Source organism: Phallusia mammillata, chromosome 2 (assembly GCF_965637545.1).
Source record: "Phallusia mammillata chromosome 2, kaPhaMamm4.hap1.1, whole genome shotgun sequence".
Lineage (NCBI taxonomy): Eukaryota > Metazoa > Chordata > Ascidiacea > Phlebobranchia > Ascidiidae > Phallusia > Phallusia mammillata.
In genome coordinates this window covers 2,073,511-2,088,117 of record NC_137253.1, presented here as the reverse complement: position 1 = coordinate 2,088,117, position 14,607 = coordinate 2,073,511, and the positions used below count along the sequence as shown (strand labels likewise).

The following is a 14,607-nucleotide window of genomic DNA, read 5'->3' as shown; positions in this document are numbered from 1 at the left end:
ATCCGGTTTTCTCAACTTCTAAACCTAAATTTTTGCTGATTTATCTCATACGTCTTGAGTCGATGTGCAAATAACTTATCTGTGGTCCAGTTTAAACAACAAACAGTTGAAAGTTTCGTAAACTCTGATGGAGCCTTTTAACCGGCGCTTTTCGTGTTTTTGTGTTTTGTCATCCTACCTTCTCTTGTGTGGTAAGCGGCCAGATCAAGTTTGCCGAAAATATTTTGCATTCCACTTCGGTGATTCGCGTGGGAAAATTTCGACACCTTGACCTAACTCGAAAGCGATAATGGGTCGCTCGAATTCTGGGTCAATGTTTTTTGACCTTCTTGAGGTCTCGGACTGTTTTTGCCCGAGAATAACCTTTCGCGGACTTTTCGCGGTCAATATTTTGTATTGTCGAAGTGCTGTTGTATAAAACAATACCTAAATGCGTGACACTTTATTCGGAGTCCGGTAGCAATCAGTCGATTTATAACAAAAATGTACTGCGTTTTTCTTGCTTGTTTGACTCTTCACTCGAGATTAACATAAGGATTGTCGGAACGTCATGTAGTTTACAGATATAGTGCTTGTCAGAACATAGATTCGATTTTAGGCGTTGGTAATAATAATTAGATAGATGGAACTCTGTTAGACCTGGTGAAATTGCTGTTTGTAAACAGGAGGCAGAGATGGGGTTCGACCCTCAATTTTGGGTCTGAACTTACAAGATGCCATAGTTACACGTTTTTCAACTTGACTTGTGTTACTCGCTTGTCTGGGAGGGCTTAGGGTAAATGTAGGGTAAAAGTATAACCCCAATATGAGAGATATACTTCTTTGAATAAACCCCTAAGTTTTGTACTTACGGAGGGTAGTTATTTAGAGCGAGTGTGGGGTTGACCCATCCCCAGCCCCTACTTATAACCCGAACATCAAAGTCTTAAATTTGGGTCAAGTTGTATTGCGAATTTTTAGGAATTTCGGAGCTGACTTAGGAGATGGTTCTGTTGAAAATTACGGGTATTGACATTTTTTCACACTTGTCGCCATTTAGGGTAATGCTCGGCGACAGAAAGAACACTAGAAATTTTTGAGAGATAACAGATGAAATATTTATCACATGATAGACGTAAAGTTATGGCTTTTTATTTAAACCTCTGCAAATTGGAAATTTCCCTTTTTTCTGGTTTCAATATTACTGTCACTGAAGCAGTGTTTGCAATTGTTAAACCAATGTGCACGTTTAGCAAAAATCTCCAGCCATAGAGGGAAATTTTATTAGTTGAAACAAAACCAGTATTTGATGTAGAAATAAAATGCACACAAATCTTAAAATTAATAACACTTTTGCTCTCACTGTTTGAAATGGGCCGTCGATACCCGTATACAAACTTTTAAATAACAAATTTAAAGTTTAAAATTTAAAGAGATTTTTTTCAAATTTCCTGTTTTTCTTGTAAACAACAATATTATTTCTGCAAACCATTCATCAAGCGAAATTAAAAACAAGCTGTCTCGCTCTCTGCAGAATCGCAATTAAACTCGAAGTTAAAAGGCTTCGTTGCGTTTCGCTGGGCCAGTAATTGCCAGGAAACACAAGCACTGCGTTTCGTCGAGTCACTAATGGTCCGAAAACAAACAGTGCAGTTTTGAGTTTCCACCGTGAGCTACTTGTACGTAACCAACACCGGAACGTAAACAATGAACGCCGGTCTCTTCTCGCTAGGTGGTCACTTGATAACTACAGCACCAGTAACTGATACTTTAACGCCACACAAATCGGTATGCGTGTTGATGAAAACTGAAATACTGTTTTTTGCTAATCTTTGATTTTAATTCGTTTATTCCTTAAGCTTAGTTGTTAAATCTGTGAAGATACTTTTACTAAGAACAAAACTGCCAGCGATGTAGAATAAAACGTAGATATTTTATTGAGTACATTTCGACAAAAATGTGACTGTTTTGTTTTCTTTCATTGCAGTTTGCTCGCAAAACTTAACTGTAAGTCCTAGATAGCATTATGGTCAGTTCTACCATGATTTTGGGTTCTTTGTATTGAACGAGGCACGTCTTGTTTTCGTTTGTTTTTTCCATTTGGTTCTATTTGTTTTATTTTTTCTGCCCAACGCGGCTTTTAACCCAAGTTTAGATTAAGAAAACGGGGTTTAAACTAGAGATGTACCGAATATTCGGTTTGCCGAATTTATTCGGCCGAATCGGCCACTTTTGCAAAGATTCGGTTTCGGCCGAATAATTTGTTGCGATTCGGCCGAAACCGAATCTTTTATGAACACACATTTGAAGCGTTAAGCGTGTCTTTCCTGCTTCGTACCAACGAAAATCCTGTCAGTTATTATATTTTTTACCACATTATCGTTTTCCCCACTGCAGACAACTAAATAGTAATTCATTGCCGGGTTGGAAATTATGCTTAAGGCAATGTTAAACCCCACAGAACTGAAATAAGGACGAAACACAACCATTCTGCACTAATTGCCTGGTAGATAAACTTATGTTTTCATGTCAAACGCATGCCGTACGACTTCGCGTGACATCATAAATGATTCGGTTGATTCGGCCGAATTTATTCGGCAAAACCGCCGAATATTCGGTTTCGGCCGAATCGAAATTTCGCCGATTCGGTACATCACTAGTTTAAACTAATGCAAACATTTGCATATTATACATCAATATCTGAAGTTTTTACCACGGTTGACCCAGCGGTTCACCCACATGCCCCTAAGGTTAAACTTTATGCTCTTTTGAAAATTGTTTAAAAAATGATTTTTAGGATAATTATTGCAATGAGTATTATATGCATTTTTTCCAATATTTTTGGCTTCAGGTTATGAACAGGTGACACTGTTTTCATTACTGTACAGATTATCACATCGAATTGGGTCTGATGTTCTGGACTGACGTGTCACTGGATCGCATTATGAGGTCATACATGAACGGAAGCGGTCAAGAACAAGTCGTTTCATCGGGACTTGAAAGCCCAGGTATGACGTCACAATTAATTATGGGTCCCCTTCCCTGAAGGGGACACATCTTGATTTCACTATGTTTTTTTTTTTCTTTTTTTTTTTCTTTTTTTTTTCTTTTTTCCGCCGTGAAGTTTGTCCATGCACTTTTGGCAACAAATCTTTGTTGGATTTGGATGAAATTTTCACAGATTGAAGATATGGTTATGTAGATGTGCCTTTTGGTTTGTTTGACTTAATCACCCCAGTATTTACCCCACCAGCCCCCTAAAATGGGTGAAATTTTAAACAATGTCCGAAATAGATGAAATTTGGACAGTTTGTTCTTTGTGCCATAATTAGGTGTCGATTGTTGTGTTTCACCCTGCAGCCCCAATATTTACCCCACCAGCCCCCTAAAATGGGTAAAATTTTAAACAATGTCCGAATTGGATGAAATTTGGACAGTTTGTTCTTTGTGCCATAATAAGGTGTCGATTGTTGTGTTTCACCCTGCACCCCCAATATTTACCCCACCAGCCCCCTAAAATGGGTAAAATTTTAAACAATGTCCAAATTGGATGAAATTTTGACAGTTTGTTCTTTGTGCCATAATTAGGTGTCGATTGTTGTGTTTCACCCTGCAGCCCCAATATTTACCCCACCAGCCCCCCAAAAAGGGTGATTTTTAAACAATGTCTGAATTGGATGAAATTTTGACAGTTTGTTCATTTTGCCATAATTAGGTGTCGACTGTTGTGTTTCACCCTGTAGCCCCAATATTTACCCAGCTGGCCCCCTAAAAACGGTTAATTTTTTAAACAAAGTCTGAATTGCAAAAAATATTGACAGTGCAATGGTTAAATTTTGCAAACAATTGCTGAATTGAATGTGACTTGAATAGTTGTACCTCATATAGCATGATTATGTCTGCAGACTTTTTATCGCCTTGTTTAAACAGATAGCACCAAAATTTTTCATAGTTTTTTTTGCAAAATGCATTATTTACAACTTTGCTTGTGTAGGGGACCCATGAGTTTCTGCTTGCAGAAACAACTAAGGCTATAAAAGACGATGGCTAATATGGGACCCAATATAAATAAGTGTAGGAAATATATTAATGTTTCAAAATATGCTATAGTGTATGTGCAATGGCAATATGTGCTGAGCCACCCTTCTAGTTGTAAAAGTTAGTTTTGTTTGCAGCAAGTCAAACTGTCAAAGGCAACGCATTGTTAGCATTTTTGGCTCTTTTAGGCAACAACTTGAATGCTAAATACATGGTGATGTTTAGTATTTAAACTCACTTTCAATAGGTAATGTTTGTCAACTGTGCTATCTTATCAGTTTTAATTATTCCAACCAAACTAAAACACAAACAAACAATAGTGTATTTTGGTTTCGGCATTATAAGCAAAATTTATTGTGGCAATTTCAATTCAAACAACTGTCGTAGCTTATGAATTGGCGAGACTTAAGATTGACACTTCGGCGCCTCAACGAATGGGAAATATGTGTACATACATTCACTGCATTGTAACGAAACACGTTACTATTGTGACGGAACACAGCGGCGTGTGACGACACAAACAAACAGCAGACAATTGTGCAACACAGTGGAAGATTGCAATGTAAAGTCTTACCTGTAAGACGTTACCTCCAATTTACCCAAGTTTTTGAGAAAATAAATTTAATCATGCGATGAAAATAATTGAGAAATTTAACATTAAAATTGGTTTATACAAAGAAAAAAGAAAATAAATTTCAGATGTAAATAAAGTACCAATTTTTTACTGAAGTCCTTGAATAAATGTATTTAAACCCCCATCTAAACAAATAATTCTATTCATTTGGCTGTGTAAGAATGTCCCGGAAACGTTAAGCTACGAAGCAGGCCTGTAATTGACATTGACAAATCGGTTGTGATGATAACGAAGTTGCACAAATACTTTAACTAAGTGAGGCTGCTTTCAACATTTTAACCCCCCTTATCAGGTAAGAGATTAACCCCTATCCGGCCAGATAAGGTTGGAATACTGATGTAAATTAGGCCAGGGATTGCACAAGAATATTATTGGGAGAGGGCTATTTTGGGTTAAAACTGTTTAGTAAAGAAACGCAAGGAATATAAGCTTTAATTTCACATCGACAGATTAACAAACTAATATGTTGATTTCATGTTTTTGTGTTTCTCTGCTGAAAGCTTGTGATACTAAATATACCTGTTAAAACTAAATGTACTTGTCTTGCATTTCTCCTGGACTGCAGCGGCCTCCTCTGGGCGTTATGTAAAATTGTGTTGACGCTACCAGTTGAAATAATACATCAGATATCTTTATGGGCAAAAAATTCTCTTTGTGTTAACAACAATATTGTAACAATCTCTGAAGGAGTTAAATAGTTGTGGAGCCCTAATCTAGTAATTTATTTGCGATACTAGAAAAATCGTTTGTTAATTATTTTCTTTCCACATAAAATGCCAGAAGATAAATTTATTATTGAATTCATAAAATGTCTTTTCCATTCACCTTACGCTGCCGAGTTTAGCCGTATAAAAACAGCAACAAAACTGGAAATTAGAGTTTAGACTCATTTCCTTGAAAACCGATCAATTCTAATCACAAATTGAGATGAATTTGAAACAAAGCATTTGTCTGAGTTTCACTTGTTCTTACAAATCACTTCCTGTTTCGGATTTTTCGCTTGCGGTTTCACGATCGATTTCTTTGTGGAAGTTCGTGGTTTTGTTGTTTTTGTTTCTTCCCCACAAAAATCGTTTCAGTTCAAAGATAAGATTAATAGTTTGGTTTAAAAGCTTTTACACCATGACCTTGAGTTTTGACTCTCTGTGAAGGTCAAACACCGCTAAGTATTTTTGTGAAAAGCATTTTTTAAAGATAAATGTTCTCTTTGTATTGTTGTTCAACTAATTAAAGGGTTCGTTTTACAAAGGTACATATATGTGATTTAATCAAAAACACACCTGCCAAATAACTTGTGTATTTAGAATACATTATGCAGACGTTTCAACAATCACTGTTGTCATCATCAGTGCAGATTGTTAAAACGTCTGCATCATATATTGTTTATGCACAAGTTCTATGGCCGTTATGTTTTTGATTAAATTACTTCAAGTTCGTTTATAGTGTTCATAAGTACATATATGTGTTATTAGTTTTGTTTGTATATGACTTGGTTTATTATACTGGTCTTTAAATAGAGATGTTTAAATTTTTATATTTCTACATATGAAAGATAATTAGGTTTCTGAAGTTGTGTTAATTTTATTCCTGGTTCACCCAGCTGTGAAAACGTTGAAGACTTCAAAGTTTAAAAACTTTTTTTATATTTTTGGTAAAAAACAAACATTCTCAGAAGAAACTTCCATTTTTTATTGCCATGCCTAAAAACTTATTAAACTTATCAGCACTGTTTCATTTTTCAACCCATCTGATAACGTCTGTAAACTGAAAATAATGAGACGAGTTTATGAGCAAGCTGATAAGCAAAGTGGTCTTGCAATTATGGTTGACGGAATAAAATAATTGGACGACATTGTCGAGAAAAAAATTGACCCACTATTTGAAATGTTAAAAACACAGAATCATTTTTAACGATGACTTTATTTAAAATAATATGATGATTCAGCGAAATTTTCACGATGAGTCACAAGCTTGTAAAATTTCCAAACACTAAACGAGAAACAATTTATTATTATTCGTTGGTTAACTATGGCGACCACTTTACTTGTCTGTCAATTTTGTCCATAAACAAAAACAATTTTTCTCAAACCCCTTAAAACGTCGCGACAGGGTTTACTCTATGACGTAACCTACGTAACAATGGGGGCATTGTTTGAAACGTGCGTTGCCTAGCGCCAGCAATCCTAACGACCTTATTGTGACGTAGACAATGCCAATTATCGTCGTGTGAAGTCAATCTGGTTTTGGATTTTGACCGACTAATGTAAACGCGCAAAAAATTCACTATTACAGAAAAATGTCGAATTTTAGACTATTATTTTCACTCTTGAACGACATGTTCTAAAATTTATATATGAGGTCATCATATTGTTTGTGACGTCATCGTGTCGTTGTCGAGGGTTATATCCATTCTAAGCACAAATTTCCACACGTGGCTTTGCGCACTGTGAAGTATTTCCGCAAGTAGAATTTAAACAGTTTTATAAATCACTAAATGGCAATGGAATGTACAGAAAAATATGTTCCCAATATCTACAAGAGACTATAGCAGGGGTCGGCAACCTTGTTTGCACTGCGGACCGTTTTTGAAAGTGAAATTTTATCGCGAGCCGGTCTTCAAAAAAACTACAAATATTCAGCAATAAAAACGCTCAACTTAGTTTATCATCCCCGGGATGCACGAGGAAAATGATTTGAAGCATTTAACCTGAAAATTACACGGCCCGGTAACGAACTCCTCACGGACCGGCGGTTGCCGACCACCGGACTATAACACCAATACCTTTATTTGCAAAGTATACAAAGATAACCAAGGTTTTAAGCCATAGCCGTATGATTTGGGGTTTCAACGTTTTCGCAAAAAAAGTCGCTTATATGGTTGCGATTCACACTGATTCATCCAACTCCTAACCTCTTCATCCTATTTCAGCCGGGGTCGCTGTGGATTGGGTTCACAATCTTCTTTACTGGACGGATTCCGGAACATCCCGCATAGAAGTGTCACGCTTGAACGGTTCCTACAGGAAAGTTCTGGTATGGGATAATTTGCAAAAACCTCGAGCTATCGCGCTCCACCCACTGGAGAGGTACGATTTCTATGTACTGTTCTGTAAGCTAAGCATAAATGAAGCTATACCATTACTACTTATACTGGTTTCAGCAATTTGTAAAACAAATTGTGTAGACCATGCAGTGTTAAAGGACTTGAATATTTTCTAATACTGGGCCTGAATTTATTAATATTTTAACGCTTAAAACAATCGGCATGCTATTAATATTGCAGAGGACAGACGCAATAAAGCTTGGATGCTAAACACGTTTGTATTAAAGCTCTTTGTTGTAAAGAAACCGCGGTTACTTTGTACTTCTTATACTTGTAACTGGTAAAAACTTGGTAAAAGTTTGTAATGACTTGTAAAAGATCCAATATCGTCTATTGGATCATCGATCCGATAGACGATAAGCTGCAGACAGCGCAAATGCAGCTGTTGTCGAGAGACGGACCGTATTGGCTAGTGTAGCTATTTAATAGCACTGTCATCTTTATAAAAATCTAATTGACATCAACTCTGTTTTCAAACCGTACGGAAACTTTTTTTGTGTTTTTTTACGTTGCAAAACAAACCTTTAATCGTCGAAGTCAGTTTAAAAAATCAAGTTTTCTTTTTATTTCAGCTTGATGGTTTGGACGGACTGGGGGGAAACTCCCTGTCTTGAGAGCGCTGCAATGGATGGAAGTATGAGAAAATCTTTGGCGTCGAGAAACCTTCACTGGCCGAACGGACTCACAATCGATTACACGAGAAACCACATCTACTGGGCTGACGCAAAATATCACATCATCGAAAAGATTAACTTAGATGGAGGCGACAGAAGAACCGTCATCAGCAGCGGTATGACGTCATTATGCTATGACGTGTTTTTATTTTGTAGCTTTACGTAACTTATTGTTTGTAATATATAGAGTTTGTTTTGTCGTTTTTGAGCTTCTACTTAATTGTGCTAATCACGCTGCTGTGACGAAATAAATGCTGGCGATGCACTCTTGTATACCTTTTCGTACTGGTGCACCCCATGCACATTTTGTGCACACCGGTTGAAGAGCACTGGTGTACATGACAAGCGATACACTTGACTGCTCAAAGCTCGTTCAGAAACCTGTTTTTTCACTCACGAAGTCAGACATAAATAAAAAACTAATTAGTTCTTCAAATAAAAGTATTCTAAGTCGTGCATTTAACAAGCGCTATTGTTGACCGCACGAAGCCCGTTAGGAAACCCGCTTTAAGCTTGCAAAGTCGGGCATATAACAAGCGATATGGTTAGCTGCACGAATCTAGTTGGGAAACCCGCTTTAAATATGTTACAAATTCCACTTATTTCAAGCCCTGCTGTGTTTCAGGCCTTCCTCATCCATTCGGGGTTACAATATTCGAGGACAGATTATATTGGACTGACTGGCATACACGGAGTGTTAACAGCGTCAATAAATTTACTGGCAGCGGAGTTCAGACAATAAGTAGTAGGTTGCACTTTCCCATGGACATTCAGACCTACCACCCTCTCAGACAACCAAAAGGTGAGTATTGGAAATCGATACTTCATGGGTTCGAGTCCCGCCGAGATATCAACATTTTTTATAATTTTCTGTTGCATAGAGCATCCAATTTCAAATTAAAAACTATATTCTTTTTGGTTTTGGTGCAGAAAATTCAGAAATTGAAATTGAACAACTTGATTTTGCATTGATGTGTGTTTCCGTTGAATTATGTTTGTACTTAAGTAACAATCGTAAATAAAAACTTTATTTATTTAACTTCACATGAAGTAAATCATCTGTACATATTTTAGGACCGAACCGTTGTAAGCATTCGAACTGCAGTCATTTGTGCTTGCCACATCCTGGAGGCATCTCATGTGCTTGTCCAACCGGATTCAGGCGTGTGAGCGACATCCAGTGTGCAGAAAACATCGAAAGATTTTTGGTGTTTACAAGAAGAACCGATATAAGGTACGGTGAGAAACAGTAAAGTATTTTGCAAGGTACAGTGACAAAATGTCAAACAAAAGAGAAACAAACTTATAAGTCAATGATGTGATAAAACCTCGATTTTCAACACATTTGTAAAATGATTTCAAAAGGTTTCAGAATTATTTTTGTATTTTTCAACTCGCTTTGTCTTGGTTGACTTCACAAAGCTCGTTTGTAAACCCTCTTTTTTCATTCAAGCTCACGTTTTTGATTTTTTTCTGCTGTAAATCAGTTGAAAGATCTCATATGGATCCAACCAATTTCTATAATTTCCTAAACATGTTTACCCACTGTAACAAACAATACTTTTTCGGCAGACGAATTTCGTTTGACGGAGCTGGGCGAGCTGACAGTGTTATTCCACTGGAAGGATTACGTGGCGCAATCGCATTGGACTGGCACAGTTTACATCCGGGTTACATTTACTGGTCGGACGTTGATTCTGACACAATAAGCAGAGCAGAGTGGGATGGGAGAAATGCGAGGGTGAGAGTGATGAGCATCTTTGTTTGTTTCTTTTTTATCTGTGCTCTAAAGAGTGATTTGTTGTTTAAACGTTTGAGAAGACTTTGTTTAAAGCAGCCAACTGTGATATAATGGTGAAAATCAAATTCAAAAAATTGACAATTTTTCATACTACATAAAAAATTCACAGTACGCCAGGCCCATTGAAGGCGCTATACCGAATCAGCCGGTCACCAAGCATTCACCACCATATGGCAAGGCGTAGGCTAGAAAAATCTAGCCTGCGGTGGGATTCGAACCCACGACAGGAGTCTTTCCGGGACTCGCGCTCTACCAACTGAGCTACACAGGCCCAGTGGAGAATCCGCCGAAAGTCGAATCACAAGCACCGTTGCCTGCCTCGTATGCTGCACATGTCAGCTTCGTAGTAGGGGATCGCCAGATTGACCAGTATCAGTTAAGATGAACATAAATTCATAACTGGGATCAGCCCTGAAGCGTCTATGCAGACCAGCGATCACGGCACACTCATATATAAATCACAGTACGCCAGGCCCATTGAAGGCGCTATACCGAATCAGCCGGTCACCACGCATTCACCACCATATGGCAAGGCGTAGGCTAGAAAAATCTAGCCTGCGGTGGGATTCGAACCCACGACAGGAGTCTTTCCGGGACTCGCGCTCTACCAACTGAGCTACACAGGCCCAGTGGAGAATCCGCCGAAAGTCGAATTCCGGGACTCGCGCTCTACCAACTGAGCTACACAGGCCCAGTGGAGAATCCGCCGAAAGTCGAAATACATAAAAAATTAAACGACTTTTGACAGTGCACACTGTTTCGATGTAATGTCACATTAGTGCAGCTGGTGACAAGACATTGACGGTACAGGCTGGTGTAGCCAGCTTACTTAAGCTGCAAGCATGCGAGAGAGAAGTATTTGTTTTAACAAAGATGCTACTTTTGACATAATCAATACAATCTTTCCAGTAATTTATTAAAACACATTTTATGGTGTTTACAAAAAATGGGCCAAGGCTAGTGTAGGCCTAATCCACATTGTATTGTATTTTTAACATCAATATACACAGGTGATCGTCAGTAGTGGTGTCTCTTCGCCAGTCGGTCTCGCCATAGATTGGATCACCAACAAAATATATTGGACGGATGCTGGGGTGAACAGGATCGAAGTTGCTTTGTTGGATGGATCAATGAGATCAGTGCTGGTCTGGACCGGGTTGGATCGACCAAGAGGAATTGTGGTTTATCCAAAAGCTGGGTATGAGATAAAGGATTGTTCGTTTGTTGTCATAAAACAGAATTATTTTTATATATTATCAAATTATTCTCCTGCTAATTATAATTCTCCGTCAAAGTTTTGCTTTATTTTGATGGAATGTTATTTTATTTCTTTTTTCCTCGTTAAGTTCGGAAAAACAGCTTTTTTCTGTAAAAAAATTTCTTTGTTAATTTGTTTACTGTCGTTTATGATTAGTATGGAAACCGTTTTGTCGAAATTTGGAACTCTGTATATACGGTGCTTTTTAATAGTTGAACTTTCAAAAAGTGCAATAATTGCTCGATCAGTGCAATAATCACTTAAAACTGTCTTATTTTTACCGTTTGTCGGTTAAAATGTTTAAACTGGGGCATTTATATTTCGTATCCTTCCTCTCCTGTACTAAACCGTTTTCTGTTTTTCTTCAGCTTAATGATTTGGTCAGACTGGGGCCACGCAGCACCCAAGATTGAGCGAGCTGGGATGGACGGAAGTCAACGAACTACTATTGTCTCTAGCGGCCTCACGTGGCCGAACGGCGTTGCTATTGACTACACAACTGAGAGGTAAGGGAAAACATTTTTTAATATAAGCAACTTCATAAAATTGTTTCTGAGGAGAATAGACATTAGTGATTGTTTTTTGATCTTATGAGACCCTGTTTGAAGTAGACAACTGTAATATTTCGGGATCACCTTGGATGAAACATATTCAAAATTGTTTCTGTCACTGCAAAGTGTCGTAATATACATTTTGGCGACATTTAAGCTGGGATCAGCCCAACCAGCGATCACGCCACACTTATTTCTAAATCATATACGTCATGCCTATTGAAGGCGTTATACCCAATCAAGCAGGTCTCTCGAGCATTCCCATATGGCAAAACGTAGAAAATCTAGCCTGAGTGGGATTCAAACCCACGACAGGAGCCTACTAAGGGTTTTAGAACTGATGACTATAATATTTGGGTTTCTATTTTATTTCTTGTGTAAATCGCGGCATTGTGGGCCTTTTGACGCGTTGAACAGGTTCATCAATAGCCCTAACTTATATTATAACACATCACCAATTAGAAACCTAAATTTATTGCTGGGATCAACTCTAAAGCGTTCATGCAGACGATCACGACACACTCAACATAAAAATTATAGCGCGCCAGGCCAAAAAAACAGAAAAAATCAACGTTTTAAAACTGATTAGACCTAACTTACAATATTCACTCACAGAGTATATTGGACGGAGGCTGGTCGTTCGTATCAAGCCATCGAGGCTTGTGACTTGGACGGCGGAAACAGGAGGAAGATTATCGAGCACAACCTCCCACATCCGTTCGGGATCACATTGGATGAAACTCGGATCTATTGGACGGATTGGGATTCGAAGTCGATTAATAGCGCGGATAAGGAGACAGGTTGGTTGAATTTTGTTTTTGTTTCAAAGATTGGAAAAGAAACTTTTTTTGGCTTGTGTAAGACGGTAGAGTTACTAACACAGGAACTCACAGTACTAACGTTTGCGAAATTCCGGTAGGTGGCACAAAGAGCATTTAAAATGCATTTTGTGTAAAAAAAATGCTGACGGGTAGGGCTATTAGGGTTAGACTAAGCTTTCATAATGATTACAATAAAATCAACCAATTCGGCATGGCTGTTGCTCTAAAGCTTGAAACGGGTTTACTACCCAGCTAGGAGTATTTAACCGTAGTGAGCTGTTTATTTCATAAGTCAGCAAAACAATTTAATGCATCAGCAGCAAAATTTGTGGAATCAGAATTATTTTAATGGGTCAGCAATGCATTTTATTGATTCACAGAATTTATTCAGTATCATCTTGCAGTCAACTGTGGAAAAAAATTAATTTCTGTTATATTTTAAATAAACTGTAAAATTGCCCTTTTAAATCTTTCCATTATCCCATTTCAACACAAATTGTTCATTAAACTTTTTGTAAATCTCACCTCGTTGCTTTTTAGGAGAAAACCGTCAAGTTTTACGGGAACACTTGGAGCAACTGATGGACATCCGTTATTTCCACCAAACACGGCCTCAATCTCCTAACCCATGTTCTCTGCGAAACGGGGGTTGCTCTCATCTATGTCTTCTCGCCCCAAGGGGTAACGCACCCCTAACTATCGAGGAAACCCCCTATTCTTGCGCCTGCCCCACGGGACTGTCCCTGGGACCTAGTGGAAAAGAATGTAACACCAAAATGAACAAGTAAGTTAGAATAAATATTTTTGTGTGTTAAGTAACTTTATAGCAATACAGTACTTTTACTTCATAGCAGTAGATACAAAAATATATGTTTTATGTTACAAATTACTGTACCAATCGAATGATTACTTTTATTATACCTTATGCAAATGTTGTAGCATTAAACTTTGTAAAGATTATTTAGGCCCAGTAAAAATTTCTGTGTTTTACTTAACAACACCAAACTTTATTATGGTTATCTCTTGAAATGAATTGTTTTCAACTTTGCATGTGTGGGCAGTGAGTTTCTGCCTGCAGTAACAACTAACGTAATATGGAACCCATTATAAAATTACTGAAAGAAATATATTAATGTTTCAAAATATGTTATAGTGTATGTGCAACGACAAAAAGTGCTAAGCCACCCTTCTAGTTTCCTGGAACGTTTATTGAAAAAGGCATGTCGCATTTAGTGCAGTATGACCTGCATGATTATATCAAAACCAGTAAAGTTGTTGTTCAAATATTTTAGGTAAAATGACAGTACACTTTTCTACTTTCGGTTTCGCATGTATTTGTCGGTTTCCATTACTTTTTTCTATATCTTATTTTTCATCAACCGATTTTCAATTTCAGGTTTTTGGCGATCGCACGTCGAACTGACATCCGGGTTATTTCACTGGATGTTGCTTACTCAGCAGATATGAAATTGCCGATTGATGCTTACATGACAAATGTTGCTGATGTCGACGTTGATCCACAGGAGGGTAAGAATTCTGTGTAATACATCAATAGATGTGAAGTTTGTTGCTTTTGGTAACCTGTAAAATCTCTCAGTTTCAAAATAAACCAGATTATTTGCAAATTAACAAAGACTTTTCAGTGATTAGAGGTTTATTAACACATGTGAAATTTAAAGTCTAAATTTGCATATTTTCATGAAAAAAGACTCGTGTATAAAATGTGTGAAAAATTTTAGGTGGCAAAT

The 14,607-nt window shown here is 37.6% G+C and overlaps 1 protein-coding gene and 2 non-coding genes across 3 annotated transcripts in view; 1 reads left to right on the top strand and 2 right to left on the bottom strand.

Moving 5' to 3' along the window:
- The window catches only part of LOC145215624 (low-density lipoprotein receptor-related protein 4-like), a 52,405-nt gene that overhangs the window by 29,473 nt on the left and 8,325 nt on the right, over positions 1 to 14,607 (top strand). Inside the window, exons 14-24 of the mRNA XM_080084346.1 lie at positions 2,868 to 2,987; positions 7,581 to 7,737; positions 8,327 to 8,544; positions 9,054 to 9,230; positions 9,503 to 9,662; positions 10,001 to 10,169; positions 11,240 to 11,427; positions 11,856 to 11,993; positions 12,654 to 12,838; positions 13,400 to 13,643; positions 14,256 to 14,386. Coding sequence (XP_079940472.1) covers positions 2,868 to 2,987; positions 7,581 to 7,737; positions 8,327 to 8,544; positions 9,054 to 9,230; positions 9,503 to 9,662; positions 10,001 to 10,169; positions 11,240 to 11,427; positions 11,856 to 11,993; positions 12,654 to 12,838; positions 13,400 to 13,643; positions 14,256 to 14,386 — 1,887 coding nt within the window. The remainder of the gene's footprint in view (positions 1 to 2,867; positions 2,988 to 7,580; positions 7,738 to 8,326; positions 8,545 to 9,053; positions 9,231 to 9,502; positions 9,663 to 10,000; positions 10,170 to 11,239; positions 11,428 to 11,855; positions 11,994 to 12,653; positions 12,839 to 13,399; positions 13,644 to 14,255; positions 14,387 to 14,607) is intronic.
- Trnas-gga (transfer RNA serine (anticodon GGA)) lies at positions 10,427 to 10,500 on the bottom strand. The gene has a single exon. It is a non-coding gene; the product is annotated as a tRNA-Ser (tRNA).
- Trnas-gga (transfer RNA serine (anticodon GGA)) lies at positions 10,782 to 10,855 on the bottom strand. Its single transcript has one exon. It is a non-coding gene; the product is annotated as a tRNA-Ser (tRNA).